At 40.8% G+C, this 20,179-nt stretch overlaps 1 protein-coding gene and 1 long non-coding RNA gene across 2 annotated transcripts in view; both read left to right on the forward strand.

Moving 5' to 3' along the window:
* The first annotated feature begins 876 nt into the window (after positions 1-876).
* LOC135485400 (UDP-GalNAc:beta-1,3-N-acetylgalactosaminyltransferase 2-like) overlaps positions 877-20,179 on the forward strand; it is a 137,207-nt gene continuing 117,904 nt past the window's right edge. The window contains exons 1-6 of the mRNA XM_064767387.1: positions 877-1,014; positions 1,526-1,646; positions 1,893-1,993; positions 2,255-2,349; positions 2,658-2,756; positions 3,186-3,284. Of these exons, the coding sequence (XP_064623457.1) occupies positions 918-1,014; positions 1,526-1,646; positions 1,893-1,993; positions 2,255-2,349; positions 2,658-2,756; positions 3,186-3,284 (612 nt within the window). The 5' untranslated portion in view covers positions 877-917. The remainder of the gene's footprint in view (positions 1,015-1,525; positions 1,647-1,892; positions 1,994-2,254; positions 2,350-2,657; positions 2,757-3,185; positions 3,285-20,179) is intronic.
* LOC135485402 (uncharacterized) lies at positions 7,229-10,131 on the forward strand. Its single transcript, XR_010446563.1, has 3 exons — positions 7,229-7,365; positions 7,916-8,063; positions 9,181-10,131. It is a non-coding gene; the product is annotated as an uncharacterized LOC135485402 (long non-coding RNA).

Genomic DNA, 20,179 nt, shown 5'->3' on the forward strand with positions numbered 1-20,179 from the left:
TTTAAAATAGATGTTACGTCCTGTTAATGGGGCACGTCATCATCACGTACATTTGGAAAAAAAACTCCCTAACGCGACTTTGGACATACAGGACAACGTCGGTGGAGACAGTTGTGACATTTCAATTTTCATTGCATAGAGATTTGACGGACTGATTTGGAAATTCATTCCAACCATGCAACTGTTTCAGAAATGAGAAAAAGCTCCTGGGTTTCATGACATACATTCAATTATTATTTCACCACAAACAGCTGCTTCTGTCAGCAGATATGAGACAGCTATTGGGGCGGGGACTATTTCTTTATGGGGCCTTATTGTTCAGCGTCTCCAAGGAATTCTATTTTTAGAGTTCAATGGGGGGGGGGGGGGGGGGGGGGGGGGGGGCCTTCCCCCCAATTTACTGACTAAAACCTGTCACTTTCAGAGAACGGGGGAGGGGGTTTGGGGGACTCATCCCCCAATGTACTGGGTAAATATGTCAGAAGGACGGGGGTTTGGGGGGCTCCCCCATGTCAAACAGTTGTGTGAGTTCACCAGAGCTTGCTCTTTACATATTACACCTGGGTGGAGTAAGCTGAGGCAAAGACGTGACTCAGTCTCGTGCTTCAGTTTAGTGGGGTTTGAACCAGGGACCAGGCCTCATGACCGCTAGTCAGAGACTGCACCACTCCACACCTCCTGTAAAACACATAAATTTTCTTCCAGACATATCTTTTGAACACTTATTTGAATTGCATGGAGTTTGCTTTTGTGCAGATATTGTCAAATGACAAGAGAACAACACAACTGTGTGACCATTTGAAGACAAATGCACAAACGGTGAAGACGGAATTGAGACGTTCGTGCGTAACGACATCAACAACTCCTGGAAAACGTTGTAAACAAGGCCATGTGCTTTTTTCCGCCCACTCCATAAAATGCATCCTTGTGCCGTTTTTGCAGCTCTGCTAGCGTTTTTGGTGGCTTTATTTGTTCCTATACTATACCCATATATCCGACTTCAACTTGAACGAGGTAAATATTTTGGCAAATGTCTGCTTGAAGCCATCAAATTCTGACATTTCTGACCTACTGTATATAGTGTATATAGTGTATATAATGTATAGTGTACAGTGTATAGTGTATAGTGATGATACATCATACAGTGTATCTGTATGGTGTATCATCATGTATGCCCCAGCCATGATCTGATGGCCTGAAAACAAAGTTATCTTTATGTTATTCTCTGCTGTTCTTGCTCTTTCCCTTGTGTGTTGCCTTCCCGCATACCTGCCTATAAAGTGAGAGAATCATAGTGCTGGGCCTGTAAGAGAGAAAGACCTAAAATATACCTGTCCAGAGAATAACTGAATTGCCTGAAGAGACCAGCTACATCGCTGTAAACAACCTAACTTCCGCCATCGGCATCATCACCTGACGCAGCGCCACCTGTCGGATTACCTGCTAAGTAGCGCGACGCCAAGTGGCTAGTATTCATATACGCCCGAAATTACAACAATAGATTTCAGCTGGTGATCTTTTGCAGAATTCAAACCTCGAGATCTTGTGATTGGTGTGCTGTCCGCCCGAGGGAACTTTGAACAGAGACAGATGCTAAGAGAAACAATGATCAAACATGTGAAGAGTACAACCAAACTTAGCCACAGGTATGCATAACTGATGGATATGATAGAATGCATCAGGGCACGTCATTTGCAATGGTTATCCTTGTGAGCACCAGGAATGTGTATTGCAGGAAAGTAAAATGATAAAGACTTTAATTCATATCTGCACTACATGACTTGAAATCATCAGACAAATGAACGACTTTGTCACAGATAACTCGAGCAGCATTTATTGATGCAATTTTTGTTGTACTATGCTGTGATTTCTGACATGTTATTTCTTTTCAGCATCAGTATCAAGTTTGTAATTGGTGACCAAGCTTGCCCGTATCCAATAGAAGATAGAGTAGATGAGTATGCGTGCGAACATTGGCACGTTGGTCTGCAGGGTATGCTGTACTTATGTTATAAATAACAAGTTTCTTTAAAATTGATAATACCCAGTTGGGTGGTATAAGTGGGTGATGAACAACCCGCATCAGGTTTGTCAGAATATGATGTATATATCATACAATGGTGCAGACAACAGGTGGCAGGCATGACAGGAGAAAACTACTGCCAAGATCTTTCTCGCTGAAGACTTTTTGAAGATGTAAAAGAAACAGTTCAGTGTGTATCATGCTTCATTTGGAAGCTCCTCCTCATTTCAGTTAACCGGGATGAAATATTCGCTCAGAATGTACAGTTAGAAGAAAAGGAAAATAATAGCCATTCTTACCAGTATAAAAACCACGTTCTTCTCAAGGTAGGCTTGTGGCTGCATCTACCAGTGATTTCCTACATATAGTTGTTAGAAGTGTCCTGACGGATTTTCAAGGGTGATGCAAAAATTAAGAGTTTCATTGCAAAACACAATAAAGATGTACCATTTTGAAAAAAATGTCTTCATGAGTAGGAATTTTTTTGAAAATGCATTGGAAATTTATTGATCTTAAATGTTTCTACTGATGTCTGATGGCACAAAATTTGGAAAACAAGCAATTTTTTAAAGACTGGCAGTGCCAGATCATGTAATCTTTTATTTCAACCCTTTTCGTTGTTCATTTAAATAAGGTTCATCATCCTATCATCTTGACCAGACTGGGTATCCTGGAGGAGTTGCTTGTTAATCCTTCAGATCTGACTGTACAGCTTTGGGATACCACACAAGAGGTAGGAGAGTTATATACACAAGTTTCTAATTCAACCAGTTTAGCCTAGATGTCATAAGAGCCACAAATGTGGAGTTGTGTTCTCATAAGGGTACTGAGCAACTGCAGAGTGATTGCTGATTACAATGCAAATAGGAAGAAGATAGTTTTTGGGCTTGACCAAGAAATGTCCATGTCCAAAGACCTTTTTCAAGGGCCTTCTGTCACTAAAAGGCAAATGTAAAGCGTTTTGAGCGGACAAATTTATGTCTTTGAGCAAGACACCTAACCCAGCATTGCTTCTCTCGCCCAGGAGTATAAATGGATACTTGCGTGGCTCCTAGTTTCTTAAAGCTACGGCCGGAAACCATGACAAGCTCTGCTTTGATGGGCTAATGGGCTGTTCTTGCAATAGCCCAGCATATCTTTGAAAACTTTTCATTACTTTCAGGTTGAAATCGTAAGCAGTAAATTTCTCTCTGGTCTTGGTCAAGGAGAGAGTCAAGGTGGCTATAGGTACCGACCTGTGGAATCATATGTTCTACCAAAGGTAAGAACGCTTCTAAGTCTTTTATTTCCAGAAGGTCAGCTGAACTAGATAGTTGATAAAAGCAGTGCAATATAGGCTATGCATTATAGCTTTTTTTAGTAGGACACTTAATTTGGAAGCATCTAACCTGGAAAAACCAAGCTCTGACGAAATTGGTCCAGTAGTTTTTACACAGGGCCTCAAAAAGAGTTGAAAATTCTCTTGATACCACATTGCAAACATGTATCTTCAAGTCACTGGCTCACAAGAAAACTTTGTTATCAATCTACCCATAGATAACATACATGTATTGCAATCCTCTAGGGATATGCGCCCATATGTTTTGAATTCCAATTGCACACAAATATTGATGCTTTTACAGTCTGTCTCGAGAGTATTTTTTGCAGAAACATCATTAGTGGTTTTATTTGCACTTTCAATACTTCCTTGAAATGTCGCAATCTTTGGAAGTCAATAGAAGTTGTGTCTGGGAGCGACTAGTATATTTTTTTCATGTATTCACGAAATATCCATTAATGTATCTGTTTTGTAGTTTTACTTTCAGATTGTTTTGCTGGTTTGCTGTGTGGAAAGGAAAGGTGTTTACAAAGGGAAGGATCTTCATGAAAATATGATAGTTTTTTGGTTTGTTCGTGAACGATGACAGGGTGGTTTGTCTGGATGATAGTTTGCATGAAATTTTTGTTTTTTTAACAAGGATGAGAAGGTTTGTCTGAACAATTGGCGAGATGTTTTTGTATTAATGTATCTGTGGTTGCTTTAGTGAGTGTATGTGTTGTATGAAATTCTGAATATTCTCCTAAGAAATGTTCTGTAATGCTGACATACCCTAGTAAATCATGTACCCTGTAACATCAATCTGATGAATGACCGAGTTGCTTCAAGTCATAAATGACAGACTATCAGTCCACATTTCATGTTTGCCTAATGGTACTGTCTCCTGTGTTTTATACATCATGTCCAGGATAGCTGCCCAGACTGACAAGACAGCAGTAGTGTCTGCCTGATCATTGCCCATAATAAATCATATACCCTGTAATGTCAGTCTGGTGCATGACCAGTGTGCTTTAAGTCACAGATGACTGGGAATCAATCGTCCTATCTGTTTGCCCCAGTGATATTGTCTCCTGTCCCCTAATTTATCACATATTCCAACATAGCTACATTTACTCTTAGGCCTGGCTGTATCAATACACCTTCATGCAAATAGAGAAGTGTCGATCTATTGCATGATTGGTTAGTTCAGGTCACAGATGACTTCCAATCATCCTAGCATGTTTGGCGCCGGGGTGTCATCTCCTCATTTATCATTAGGAATCTGGAATGACAGACATAGACCCAGATTTATTATTTTCAGGTCCTTGCTGGGATGAACACATGGGCAATATCCTCTCATCTCATTTGTTTATGTAAGTCGGTCACTCCCCATTGCCCAACAGTTAATAATGTTTAATTACATGAGAGTATTGTGTGATGTTGGGTGTGAACTGGGGGTATATGTACCTTATCTTAGATGCTCAGGTACACAATCTGGAGGTCTTTCCTAATCCATGCAATCAAAAACTGAAGCAAGTCTTACTGACTGATATGCTGTCTACAGGAATCTAAATACTAGTACCACGGGAGGGCAAATGTCATTGACCTTGCACTTGTACCATTGTTAAAGATTCCAGTCTGAATGGCTGTCTTGGTACAGGGAGGTAACAGTTATGGAAATGAGAATATTTTTACAATTAACATAATATGTCTTTGATGATCTGCGAAGTCTTCCGTGATATTCTGTGTAGTTGCTTTCTCGTTAATGATTTGGTATCCCAGGTGGCCATGGTGTCGAGACCAGGTGAAGTCAATTACTTCCTTTGATAGGGAATTGATCCCCTGTCACAATAGTCGGGGATGGATCTGCTGGATCTTGTCTTGGGTCAGGTCACTGGCCGGGATAAGTGGAGGGATCTGCTCATGGGACGTCCATTGGATTTTTGCATAATTCTTTTCCCAATATTGGCTTGTTACTTAAACCAACTTAAGGTTTTTCCGTTGTAAGGAACAAAACGGCCAGAGTTGTGGCGAACCAAGTTATAATATAACTTATAACTTTATCACAACAGTGACTGGATCTCCTTCTAGTTATCCACACGGTAATTGGGAGAAGCCAGGTGGGGAGAAGCAGGACTGTCTGCTCAAGGGACGTCTGTCAGTTTAATCGGTAATTGCTCCGAGATATTGGCTTGTTATTGTAATAACCCTTTCACCAGCTTTGCAGTTCGTTATGGAAAGAAAACATCCATAGTTGTAGGGGCACAGAAATGATTGCAAATAAAAATATCAGGGTGATCCATATGAACTGTTGTATAGAAGGGAGTTGAGGAACTTGGATATTATACTAATAAACTGGTCAAGGATGATTCAGATGAAGTAGTGCATCAAATGGAGCAGGAAAAGAAGGGTATCATACTAATGAACTGGTGCTGGGTGATCTTTGTGAACTGGTGCAAGATGATCCGCATGAACTGGTGCTGGATGATCTATGTGAACTGGTGCAAGATGATCCGCATAAACTGGTGCTGGATGATCTATGTGAACTGGTGCAAGATGATCCGCATGAACTGGTGCTGGATGATCTATGTGAACTGGTGCAAGATGATCCGCATGAACTGGTGCTGGATGATCTATGTGAACTGGTGCTGGATGATCCACATGAACTGGTGCTGGATGATCTATGTGAACTGGTGCAAGATGATCCGCATGAACTGGTGCTGGATGATCCGCATGAACTGGTGCTGGATGATCCGTGTGAACTGGTGCTGGATGATCCGCATGAACTGGTGCTGGATGATCCGCATGAACTGGTGCTGGATGATCCGCATGAACTGGTGCAAGATGATCTATGTGAACTGGTGCAAGATGATCCGCATGAACTGGTGCTGGATGATCTATGTGAACTGGTGCAAGATGATCTATGTGAACTGGTGCTGGATGATCCACATGAACTGGTGCTGGATGATCTATGTGAACTGGTGCAAGATGATCCGCATGAACTGGTGCTGGATGATCCGCATGAACTGGTGCTGGATGATCCGTGTGAACTGGTGCTGGATGATCCGCATGAACTGGTGCTGGATGATCCGCATGAACTGGTGCTGGATGATCCGCATGAACTGGTGCTGGATGATCTATGTGAACTGGTGCTGGATGATCCGCATGAACTGGTGCAAGATGATCTATGTGAACTGGTGCAAGATGATCCGCATGAACTGGTGCTGGATGATCTATGTGAACTGGTGCAAGATGATCCGCATGAACTGGTGCTGGATGATCTATGTGAACTGGTGCAAGATGATCCGCATGAACTGGTGCTGGATGATCTATGTGAACTGGTGCAAGATGATCTATGTGAACTGGTGCAAGATGATCCGCATGAACTGGTGCTGGATGATCTATGTGAACTGGTGCAAGATGATCCGCATGAACTGGTGCAAGATGATCTATGTGAACTGGTGCAAGATGATCTATGTGAACTGGTGCAAGATGATCTATGTGAACTGGTGCAAGATGATCTATGTGAACTGGTGCAAGATGATCTATGTGAACTGGTGCAAGATGATCTATGTGAACTGGTGCAAGATGATCCGCATGAACTGGTGCTGGATGATCTATGTGAACTGGTGCAAGATGATCCGCATGAACTGGTGCTGGATGATCTATGTGAACTGGTGCAAGATGATCCGCATGAACTGGTGCTGGATGATCTATGTGAGCTGGTGCTGGATGATCCGTATGAACTGGTGCTGGATGATCTATGTGAACTGGTGCAAGATGATCCGCATGAACTGGTGCAAGATGATCTATGTGAACTGGTGCAAGATGATCTATGTGAACTGGTGCAAGATGATCCGCATGAACTGGTGCTGGATGATCTATGTGAGCTGGTGCTGGATGATCCGTATGAACTGGTGCTGGATGATCTATGTGAACTGCTGCTGGATGATCCGCATGAACTGGTGCTGGATGATCCGCGTGAACTGGTGCATTGATTGATTACAGCTCTGGTCACAGATGTGCAGCAGACTTTCCTATTCAGGTAAGTTAAACGTTTAACTTGGAATTAATTGTCTGAAATCAACTATGATAGGTTATCATCCAACTTCACACTTTTACTCTGGTCTGTCATGAAACCTTACAGTTGAACTGTAGATAACCAGGGGTCTCTCGCCTGCTAGCCTACAGGCTAGCAGTCGAGTCCAAGCCTCGCTTTCTACATACTGTGTTAAAACCATTAGGCCTCTTTATAGCCCCCATGCCAGAAGTGCCCTACATGTAGGTTTTAAAGTGAGCTCCCTCATCCTCTTACTGTGTGATGATAAACACGGTGAACTGCTAACATGCGAAATATCATGTTCTTGACATCTTTCTTTAAGCAGTCCGAACTATATCTTGACAGATTTCATCTTTTTGTTCTTGAAATGAAGTTGAATTATAATATTCTTAACAACATTCTCTCCCTATTAACTGGTATAAAAGCCAACAATTCGTAAACTGTTTGTTTACAAATTAGATCAACGTCGACCCCTGTCATGGAATTGGAACCATTTCCAATGTCATCTGATCTTTGCTGACTGTCATTGTTTCAGTGCCTTTGGTTACACAGCAAGCTCCCTCGATTGTCGCCAGCCCTTGTGATCCCCTCCTAATGGAACAGTCCTTACTCCACTAGCGTCTCTAAGTGCTGTCATAAGGAAGGAGGATTAAATCGTTGATGGTTCATTGCCATAGCAGTTGGTAAGTACACTATAGCAATTTTCTTTGTGTTTTGTTCGGTTTTGTTTGATTCTCGGATCTAATATTTCTTAGCAATTTATCTGTAGTTCTTTTGTGTTCAAGATTCGTTATTGACATCATTTTTATTTGTGTTCCCTTACTTATTCCCCAAAACTATGTTTGTGTCATTAAATTAAGGTGTAGCTCCAGTGTGACACATATTCAACTCAAATTTAGTTAAAACACTGACCTATACCTGGTCCTTACACATGTAGGCTGTGGGCCACATCCAAATAGCTGTCTTCTGAAAAAATTTGGGAAGGGGGGTAAGAGTGAAAAGGTTTTATCATGATGAGTTAGGTCGCATCATCGCATAATAAAAAGTTCCCTCAAAAATAGTTGCCAGTTAAGCAGATATTCTGACTTAATCATGTGAATATCCCATACAAACTGCATTTTAATTCACCTTCTGGCTCCTAGGTGGCCACAAGCTGATCATTCAGTGCTGCCACCTAGGATACAATTCATCAACTAAAGTTTTTTCAATAAGCTCAGTTGATGGGATTCTCTGGTTACTAATGTCAATATATCTGGTTAAGCAGCAACTAGTTTTGCAGGAACTTTTATTATTTGAAGTAAGCACCTTTCTTATCATGAAATTAGCATTTTTACTCTGCCCCCGACATGTTGTCACATGAAACTAAGCCCCTCTTGGATTTGGTCCAGGGCCTAGGAGCTTTTGTCACCATAGTGAGAAATGTTTTCTCATGTTTCGCCTTGTATGAGACTGTAAGTGTCTGCGATCTTCGAAGGCTTGTCTTGGTCGTTCAAAGGCTTAGTCAGTGTTATGGATTTTGACATTTTATCATTAAATTTAGTTAAGTCATAGTGGGTTACAATCCTACCCTCTCCAAGATTTCATTCCTTGTGCAGAGTTTCTTTGAGGAGTTCTGGTAAGAGCAGCGACTTGTCGCCATGGCGAGCAATGTTTTCTCGTGTTTAGCTTTGTATGAAACAAAGGTTGTCACAGATCTAGGGAGGTTTATCGTAGCGGTTGTCATTTATAGCACCGAGCCGGAAGGAACTATTTCGAATACCTCGAGAATCACAGAATGAGGATGGGTGTTTTGTGTTCCAGGTTTACTGGGAGATGATTATGGAACTTTGGCTGTGGCGCAGTGGAAGCATCAGCACATGTTCCCTCTTGGTTCCCGCATTCGATTCCCAGTAGATCCCGTTTCTGTTTACACAAGGGAAATTAAGACCGCATACGGATTCCATCAAATCTCATTGCTTCTTTTCATGAGTGAATACGGCCCGCATATTCTGGGGAAGAGATTGCACATGGTCAACGCAAGAACTTTCTGCTGATATTGTCGGTCCTGAAAAGATGAACTTGGCAACAGGTCAACGAACAAGATGGCACTTCCTGATTGATCGGCTGACGTCTGGCTTTGATATGTTAGCTAATTCCGATCCTATATTGGTTGTCATTTCGTGATGTTCAATTTTTTTTAGACGCGCGTCTGTCTATACCTCGGGTCGGATTGATCGCTACCATCTAGTTGGGGTCTTAGAGATACTTTTTTAGCTTCTTGTTACTTCTGTCTTTTGTCATCAGTGTCGATAAACCCTGTAGTGTAAGTTATCAAAAATGTTTCAAAGAATATTAACGTATATATAGTTTGCCTGTGTTGATAATTTTGCAGCCTCCTTCGAAAACGTTTTCATTTACGTGCACAAATTAAACATTATTCAATTAGAGATCATTCGACTCCTAAGTCTCCCGCGGCCATTTCAATCAATTTGTCATCCAGTCACATCGAAGAGTATTGTCCTCCGCCCCCTGCAAGATTCATTTCCCAGCGGACAAATATATTGAAATGAGTACAAGTCCAGACTTTGAAATTCAAGGCGGTTAATCAAATTGTCGGCAATTGAAAGGTCGGAGGAGTTAACTTGTGGCAGACCATTGCGGTGGATGTAACTTCTTACTTAGTAATCTTTGTGTTGGATGGGGTGTGATGAGAAAATTTATTTTCAATCATGGCCATGTCCTCGTGTCTGGACTTCTTTCCTTGACCTGGTTTTTAAAGGAATTGAACTGGGGGTTGTGTTGTCTCGACAAATCCGCAAGGTTGAGGCTAAAATGAATGACATGTATTACTGAGAAGTGTGCCAATTATATCATGAGTGAATTATTTCACCATTTATTTTTCTTTAGCTTGTTGACCTTCCAATCTTTACTAACATTGTTCAATAACTTGAAAATTACTCTTCTTGTTCTCTTCCTCCGTATGTTCTACTTGTTTTGTTCTGTTGTGTACAGTACTTTCACTGCCCAGGTTGATGAACCTTTGATAGGTTGCTGTTTGTGCCACAGTTGTAAGTCTGTGTGTAAAAACGGTGGGTCCACAGTAAAAGGTACACCTTAACTCGTAACTTAGAAGGACCGAAACTGACAATTTCTCCTCTAACGTGTCAACTGGAAATGGTGTTGTTTGCAAATGGCCAGCTGCCACTATGCATATGCAATGCCGTTGATTTATTTCCTGGAGAGGCGAGTTAAAACTAATTAGTACTAAATGATTCCAAGTTAATTACACCAACTGGAGTGGAGAAAATGTCAGTCCCTGGGTTAACTGAAATGAAGTAGTATCTTCAAAAGCTTTTTGCCGAGACAATTGTTAGCCGAACCATCTCCTAGGCAAAGCGAGGCATCACCGACCGTGTGGAGAATTGTTGAACTACTCTTGTTGTACGTCAGACCAATCAGCACCAAAGACAGTTATTTCATGGAAAGTCTTCGAATGGATCAGTCAGTTCTTATATGGATGTGAACATTAAGAATAAGATATTTTTATAGATCAAATTTGCGACTACAGTGTATAGTGACCACACAAAACCAATGATTTTCAATGTCTACCACTAACCTTAACCAATCAAACATGGCCAGTCACTGACTACTGATTGGCCATAATCTCGCAGTGTAACTCGAGCAACTTAATCACATGACCTGTCAATACACATTGGAAATCAAAAGCCCACACCAGTGATAGCAATAATAGACTTGCTCGAGAATTCATTTTGCCCGAAGCTGAGCATATCATTGTGATCAATAAAAAGTGAAGACGTTTAAAAAAGTGGCAATCTTTGTTGGTGTGCGAGAAAAATCTGGAATATCTGTTGCGGATGTCATATTTCCTTTCGAAGTAACGCCAGGACTTACATACATACTGTCGTGGTTTGCATCTGATAACAACGAATCTACATGTAGTTGATCTTCCATTCGTGTAAGAATTGCTTAAAAGACATATTCTGTCATTGTTTCTATGGATTGTACATTTCTGTTATGTTTAAACAAATGCTTGGACTTAACTTTCAGCATACTGCCTGGGTTTGCATCCCATACATAAGTGATTATGACTTCTGACTTGCAAGAGAAATATTTTCACCAGTGGTGCAGCCAATAAAAAGGAGAATTTGGAGTGCTATCTGAGGACGTAATTTCTTGTTATCTTTTCTTTCTGAAAAAGTGAAAGGACTTGCACACAAATATCATTGAGGATGTCACTGATGTTTATTATGTTGCTGTCCGATAAAAATACGCCTACTTTGCTTCTGATCTGACGTTTAATCATATCTGGCTTTCCATGTTTTAATTACAAGTGATTCTTATGTGAAATGTGTGTGGAATAAAAATTCTCGTCACATGTTTTGGCTAGACATGACTTGACAAAATTGTTCTTAAGTCTGACATTCAATGGCTAAGAAAGCCTTTGGCTGTTCAAATTTGGTATTGGTTGTTTCTAAATTTTACATGTACATTGGTATTAGAAGCGGCACTAAGTACAAGAAGCTGGTAACATTAGGCTTGGAATGCTATATCGATTCTTACTGGGGTTCATCTGAATTTAGCCTTACATGTACCATACCGCTACTATTCGTAGTCTTCCCGAGGCAACTCGTGCCCTGAAAACACACCACCAACGCTGGAGTGAGACTCCTTGACAAGAAAGTGCCTGCTGGACCTTGACGGACATATTCTATAAGTATCAGATTTGGTTCATAAAAGATCATAGTCTCGCTTTGAGCATCATCATCATCAATAATCTCTGCCTGTGAGCACTGTCAGCTGGTAGAGTTTCCCTGAGGATTTGACCAGGGAAGCTGAGTGATAAAGTAGGGTACTGACCACAAGAGCACTCTAGCAGCTGTGACGAAAGGTCGCCAAACAACATTATTTCATTTTTTATTTATTTGATTTGTATTTTTGGTTTATGGTGCGTCATTTCATTTGCAGTGAAAGAATTACTATCTTTGATGAAAAGCTGATGAAGCTTTCGTTTCATATTGAATCGTTTGAAATTCTACTCTCATTTCGAGGATTTTTTTACGGACATGACAACAGGTTTAAACTTGTTAAAGGAGCACTTAGTTGAAATGCAACAATCTGTAGATTTAATTCGATTTGCTGTGAAAGCGATTGGCATGCTTCTTCAATTGGAAACTTTAAGTTATTTCGTCGAGTAAGTGTAAATAGATTGTCATTTTCATTAGACACGTGAGACTCTCAAGTCCGTGATGAATTCAAATTTGTTTTGAAATCTGACTGCTGCTTTACTAAACTCTTATTGACGATTATTTTTCTCTGTCTCTATGCTAAAGACACAATATATCGTTATTTGAGAACACACCCTGACCGCTGCATAACACTTTCCTTCTTCCAGACATTGGGCGATATGAAGGAAGACTAGCAAATGCTTTTACTTGAACTTTGTACAGAAAGGCCTAGAGTAAAGGTATATGATAAAAGCATTTGCTAGTCTTTATTCATATCACCAATTGACCTGTTCCTATCCATCCTCAGTTTCTTGGGCATTTGGCGGTCGTCATCTTAGAAAGCCCTTGACTTTTCGCCATCGTGTTGGTGTCATGAACAATCGCCTCACAATAGCCAAGGAGAAGACAAGGACCCTCATTGATACCCCCGACAGAAATCGACTTGGACGTTGCCGTAATTTGCACCTCTTTGGACACCTGCATGGCCTTCGATTGCTGTCGTAGAAACCCACTGAGAAGAAAATTCCATAGGTCATAGGGTTGATCTGTGGTGTTTTCAGTCTCTGAAATTAACAACATAATCCTGACAGAAAGTTACTCTGACATTGCTGTAATTTGCACCCTCTCTGAATGCCTGATCATCAGCGAGTGAGCCACATTGGGTGAGCCTGCATATGCTCTCCTGCAAAACCATTGAGGGGGAAATTTTAAAGGTCAGAGGTTCATCTGCGGTGTTTTATAGTTAATATCAGCCTGCTATCAGGAATATCTGATAGAAAGTGCAGATATTAAGAAATTAACCATTCAGGGAAGTGCCTCCGATATTGGTGTAGCTTGCACCCTCTCGGGACATCTGGTAATCAATGTTTCAACAATACAGGAGGGAGGGGGTGAGTTCGAGTGCCCTTCGTGGTAACCCATGGAAAGGTACATTTCAAAGGTCTAGAAGCCTTGATGTTCATTGTTGGAAAGGAATTTGCCACTTTGGCCTTCACGAATATATCTCACATTTTCTCTCCTGATTCTTGGTATGCCTCCATGTATATAGTACAACGATGTTCTGAACTTTTGAGTTTAAGATAAGGATAAAATTATGAATCTGTTCAATTTCTTAAAAGACCCAGAAACGTTTCGATTTAACAAGAAAATAATCCTTAAAAAACCTTATCCTTTAGGCATTAAGAAGCAGTATCAAAGTCATTAAGCCTGGATCATGTTGATATCCCATTTCATTCGGGAAATTAGGAAAACATTAATTTCCTCCAGATAATGAAACAGCGAATCTTCTATTAAATACCTTATCACAAAAAAGAAACAAACATGGGTGATTACCCTTTGAAAGGAGCCATTGTGTCAATAAACACAAAATCATTATTTTTCAGATGTTTTTTTTTTATTGTGAGGCACCAGCCAACTCATGTCATTTGAATGGTTTGAAAAGTGAGATTCCTTGTTCCATGAATAAATAAACCATTTATAATTACTGGTTTATTTATTCATGCTTGTGCCTATTACAGTTTCTATCACATTCGACATCCCGTAACAATTTCGTGCATATTGTGTGCAATGTACACGCAACCTATGCACGATGATTGTATTGCGTTTGCCTCCCTCCCCTCCACCCTCCCTGAGTCCTCACATAAAACATTGATGGGACTGCCTAGCCCAAGAGGAACTCTATCTACCAATGTTTTAACTGAAAAGGCAGTCCTTACAAACCCTTTACGCCTTCCTAACGTGGTTGACATCGTGAAACACGTTCGTGTTTGTGGACGATCCCTTAAAATGTCAGAGTTGGGAGCCAATCAAACACAGGGTGTAATGTACTTCTAGAAGATTTGGAGAGTTAAGCCAATTTAGAGGTGAAAAGTGTAGCCTCGCGAGCAGACGAGTCACTTGTCGGAGGCAGAAGCTCCAGATGTCAGTCACAGGCAAAAAGGTTAGTTTTTGACTACCGTCGACTCTTGCATGAGCTAACGTTAAGAAAACCCAGCATTCCAATGATCAAAAGGCGTACTTTACGAAAAGTTGCTTCTAAGAGCATAGAGATTGCCTCTATCTATAAACCCATGCGTTCCCCTGTTTGATCTTGAATTGGAAAGAATTCACATCTTGCATGCTTTGGCGAATATCGACGCGAATAGTTTCATGTTGTGAGATGAGAAATTTGTTACTAATAATTACAAATGATGTTAAAGGACTAAGCGGATTAATACTTCAGAATGTTTGTTCTCTCCTGTTCCATATGTAAATTTTTCTGGAAGGTTGTTTTTTTCGAAGTTTCTACTTAGGTAGTAGAAAAGCGTTTTTTTTCTCACCGGGAACAAACAGGCTAATGGCTTTCAGTGAAAAATATGCTAACACCTATGTCTATGACATGCTATTATGGAGTGACATTTTGGTTGGATCCATTCTGAATCATAACTCGGCTTACATTCAGAAGGCCCTTGTTTCTTTGGAATGGGAGAGCATTTTTCGGCTTAAAAACATCATCAAAGCTGAGAAGATGGTTTATTTACTTAGTCTGACAATATACCCACCTTTGATACCAGTCAATGTTTTTAAATATCCTCTATCTGCAATATCTATGGACCTTTCGTATCATAATGATAAAGTTTTGGTCATATTTGGTCTCATTTGTTGAGCGCCGGTCACCTTTGTCGAAGTGTTTCCAGCCAGGCTGCACCAGGGATGAGCTTCCTTTTGCCTGATGAGTAAAGAACTGACAGACACAGGCTGCCGAGGTGAGATGAGGCATTAATATCAAATATCTAGCTAAACGAAGATGACAGGCACACTGGCTCTTTGTAGGGGCATCGATCTTTAACCCTTTTACTGATTGGCCTGGTTGGCCTGCACTAGCCTGCGTATTGAAGTAGTGGATGGCAGTGATGAATAGTGCCTATACAGTTACACGAACGGCAATTGATATTCAAAAGTGTCGTCATCTGTACTATTTGGATCAAACTGATGTTGAATTACAGTTATCTACTGACATATTTGATATAATTTAACGGACGAATGTTTTCACATCGATATTCTACCTGCATCTTGACAGTACTTTATATTCCATCATGACTTGGATTACGACGTCATGATTTCTGGGAATCCGCACTTTGAAATATCATTGTGCTGGTATCCACACTTTATCAATGTACGAACGTTTATCAGTTCAGTTAAATCGAAGTTGTCATCCACTCTCAAAGTTTGAGTCGGATGAGGAGTCGTAAATGATGCACGACCTCTGTGATATCAGATATCAGATATATCAGATATCAAACTCAAACAGGATAACAGGCAGCCTTTGAGGCATTGATATGAAATGTAATGGACTTTGTGACCAAAGTGCTCTTTGATGTTGACTGGAAGTATTGTGTATTGGCGACTAGCGATACACTTCAAGCTGATTTCTTGACCAGTTGTTACAGAGAATGTCGTGTAAAACTTCCATAATGGTACAAGCAGTCGAACAATAGACATAGTGGTTATCATTGGAGGAACTATAACAAAGGTATGTTGTCAGACTTGCAATAACATAAATGGTGATTATTTTTTGGTGCTGAAAGTGAAAGTGACAGGGAGGGATTGCAACCGTTGAAATGCGTTTTCATTATCAAATTATCAAACTTAAAGAAAATGATAGACGGCCTTATGAAACTTGATTGTGCTATGGGAAGAAGTGATTGTTTGTTTTGGGTAGTTGTAAAACAAGAAACACAGAAACGAAACAGAAACACAGAAACGAAACGCAGAAACCAGTCTTGTGGCGAATTCTGGTCTGCAGACTCCATCTTGTTGCCATGGTTGTGGCCGCGAACGCGGGTGTAACTCAAACTGGTATTCAGTCGGAATGGAAGGAGGAATGCTCATTTCCCAATACCCCTTTTAGCCTCATCAACGTGTGCGCAGATTGGCAGCATCCGGCCTTGATCGTGCCAATACACTACATGTATGTACTACACGGCGTAAATAGAAAATAGTCCTTCGAATAGCGAGTCCTGTTCTTTTGTACATTCCATGGCCTGTGCACGACACTAGGCTGAACTTCCCTCCTGCAACCTCATTTACATAAACAGATATTTAAAGGGACTATTTAAAGGCAGCAGCTGGGCAGGCAAGATTGAGTTACTCTAAGTCCAAGTCTAGTGCCCGCCCCCCCCCCACTTTACTCTATTCTAGTCGCCAAAATTGGTCTCTCACGTCTCACATAACGTCGAAATGATTCACCCATGTACTGGTACCGTACCTTGCATTTAGTGCTGCATCAGACGGGATTTGTAGGATGATCGCTTGATTCCAACTTTTATGAAAACCCGTTTGATTTTCGTTTCTGCGTTTCGTTTCTGCGTTTCTGTGTTTCTGTTTCGTTTCTGTGTTTCTTGTTTTACAACTACCCGTTTGTTTTACCCATCTTGACCCTCAATGTATTGACATTGTTCAACCTACAGACAACGCGGTAGTGCGTCAGGCTACGGAAGCAATACCGCTGGAAGGTCAGTATGGTTTTATATTCGTTGCCTCGCGAAACACTGCAAAGGTAGAGTTAAATGTACGTCAAGGCCAAGGCGGCAGCTGGGGTTTGGCCGAAATGACCGCTCCCAAGGACGATCCTTTTAAAATGTCCGTGTTCGATATTAATCATTATCTAGCGCCAGGGAATGTCTTGTCAATTAAGGAAATGTCGCATGTACCCTGGGAGGTTGGGGTGAAATGGTCGAGGTTCTAATGGATGTGATTCCAATCAATCGCAGAGAGCACAAAGTCATTGTTGGATAATCAATATTGAACTTCGTCTTGGAGACAACCATTCATTAAGGGGATAGCAAGATTCTGACCTGGTGAAATCACTCCGTTGAGGTTCTTAGGAATGTGCACCATGCAATCAATCGCATAGAGCGTTGTTGCATCAACGTGATAAAGCTAGATAACTGTACATAAGAAAAGTTAATATTGGACCTTGACTTTGGAGATCCCATCCATTAAGTGGGGAGTGACATGAATCCTGAGGGCATAGTGGCTCTGTTGTGGTTTTAATGGATGTGAATCCTGGGGATTGCAGGGTTTTGCGATATTTTGTCGATATCGTTTATTCTGCTTAGAAGTAGTTAAGAAATAGTTGGGGGACCTTGGCTCGGCTAGTTTAGACTGGACAGAGCTTGACAGACTTGCTGTCGACGACTCGGGATAGGCAGGCATGTATAATTTCAATATTCTCTGTTGCCACTGAGGTATTTTGAAATCTGCTTATTTTAAAGTCCTCCACTTAGTCCTTAGGTTCCTGTCATATTACCATTTACATTTTCCAATGATTTTCTTCAGTCAGATATCTCACTTGTGTCTCCATATGTTTGTGTTGTCCGTACCCTTAATAACCAAACTGATCTTGGATAAAGTTGAGACTAAAACTACAAACATTGTGTAGACCACGCAGGCTCTCAGTATGGCAGTCATTCATGTATCGCATACATTCTCTATTGCTCCTCTGATCGTCCTTTTGGTAATGTCCTCCCCCAACAACACATGGAGATAATGTTACCCTGTTCGGTATAATTCCTTGGGGGCCTGCATCATCTTCACTAGATCTGGTGACATTTTCTTCGCGCCCTTTCCATACTTGCGTATATGTATGCATAATTAAGACTTTTCCCTTGTGACCTTTCATATATTTGATATTTCATTGCAAAGACATCCCCTGGGTCCCCGTTTGTATCTTGTACTGATACCACAATATGGTTTTCATCAAATGATATCTTTGTGCTGTCTTCCTCATCCTCGAGCTATGGGTCCAAGTTGTTGTCTCTATTAAGGTACCTTTGATCATTTAGAAGAGATAGCAAGTAAGATTATTCAATTAGTTTTGTGAATAGGCTAGAAGTACATGTACAGGGTGTTACAATAAGGTCTTTGTAGATTTAAAGTTGAGTAACGCAGAAGGCGCAAATGCAGTTCTGGTAGCAATAATGGTAGCATGCTGGTAAGGTATTTGATATTGCAAATATTCAGTTATGCAAATTAGCCTGGTGATACAAATTAACCTCTGGCATGGGTTGGTTGGAAGCGGAAGTTTCATCAAAAGTCACCAACCCATTGGCAATTATCACGTTAACGCTCTGGTCTAGCGTTGTCTAGCGAAATCGGGCATTGTTGATACTCAATAGAGTAAGCTTACAATCATTTTGGTCTTTGCCTTTGGTGAGACAACCACTACTTCATGCCTTCTATCAATTCCATAACTACAAGAGAAGCACATACGGACTAAAGTATGAATTGTCCGCGATAAACCTGGTGTCTTAGGAGTCATCATGGCCTGTATATCACTGTGTATCCTAACAGATCTTCCCTAGATCATTCAAGAACAAGCAAAGCTTCCACGAATATTGCCCATTATTCCATCTCAATGCATAACTGGTTACTGGAGATGGCCACTGTTAATACTTTGGCGAAACGAAACGGACAAAACTGATGCGACGCTATTTGAATGAGACATTGATAATCATGGCAAAGTGATCTGGTAGCTCGCCATAATTGCAGCGTTATCGCCTCTCGGTGTTCTTGCCGCTGTCTTATGTTTATTACTCTATGACACTAACAATGATAATGATAATGATAATGATGATGATAATAATGTTAATGATAATAATGATATATGTACATGTACATGAATGAATAAATGACAAGACAATGAGGAGAAAAAAAAAAATGTAGTGAATCCAAGGAGAGTCGAACCCGCCACCACCAGATCGAAAGTCCAGCATTCTAACCGTTGAACCACGGAGGTTTTCATGTTGGAGTGGAGATTTTATTTGCCTATAATAGCCACGCTATGGCGATATGAACCTTGTGTGAAATAGAGCGAATTTTTATTTCACACACGCTTCAGAACTCTTTGAGAATTTTTTGTGTGGTAGCCACTTCGATGGAAAAATAAAACGTTGCCTTGGCTGGTCCCCACTCTTTTTTTGTGGGAATCCAGTTTAAAACAGCCAAGCAGGGGTTAAATCTATTAGGCATTATCGTTTCTATCATCAGTAACATGCTTCATCACTCTAAGGGTTGTAGCGAGGCTCACAGGGACAGCATTCCTTGCTTCTATGGTATTGCAAGCAATCCTATTAGTCTAATCTCTATAATCATAATGTCATCAATCTGTTGGATACTTGGTGTGTCATTGTCCAGATTTCTTGATGATGGATTCTATTTCTCTTGGGCTTCGATTGCATACCTTTAGGTCAATCGGTAATCTGCGATGGGTTAAGGCAGTGGCGCTTTGGAACAACCGATCAGTTAATGTACCTTTAAGTGCATTCTCCAGGCAACTTGAAGGATATTCTCTCTAGCCACATGTGTTTTCGTTGCACCATTTTAAGAGTTGCTTTCTGTTTAAAAAAAAATGATATGAGTACATGGGGTGCATACTCAAAACATACATAACATGAAAAGACACCATTTTGCACGTCAAATTCTAGTCTCTGGCCGACATGGCACTTCGTCTCCGCAATGGTGGAAGTTGTGAACAATCTCCCAATGAGATAGCTAGCATTTGCTTCTTGGAATAAAAGAACGCTTGTAAACGG

The sequence above is a fragment of the Lineus longissimus genome, chromosome 3 (assembly GCF_910592395.1).
Source record: "Lineus longissimus chromosome 3, tnLinLong1.2, whole genome shotgun sequence".
Classification (NCBI taxonomy): Eukaryota; Metazoa; Nemertea; class Pilidiophora; order Heteronemertea; family Lineidae; genus Lineus; species Lineus longissimus.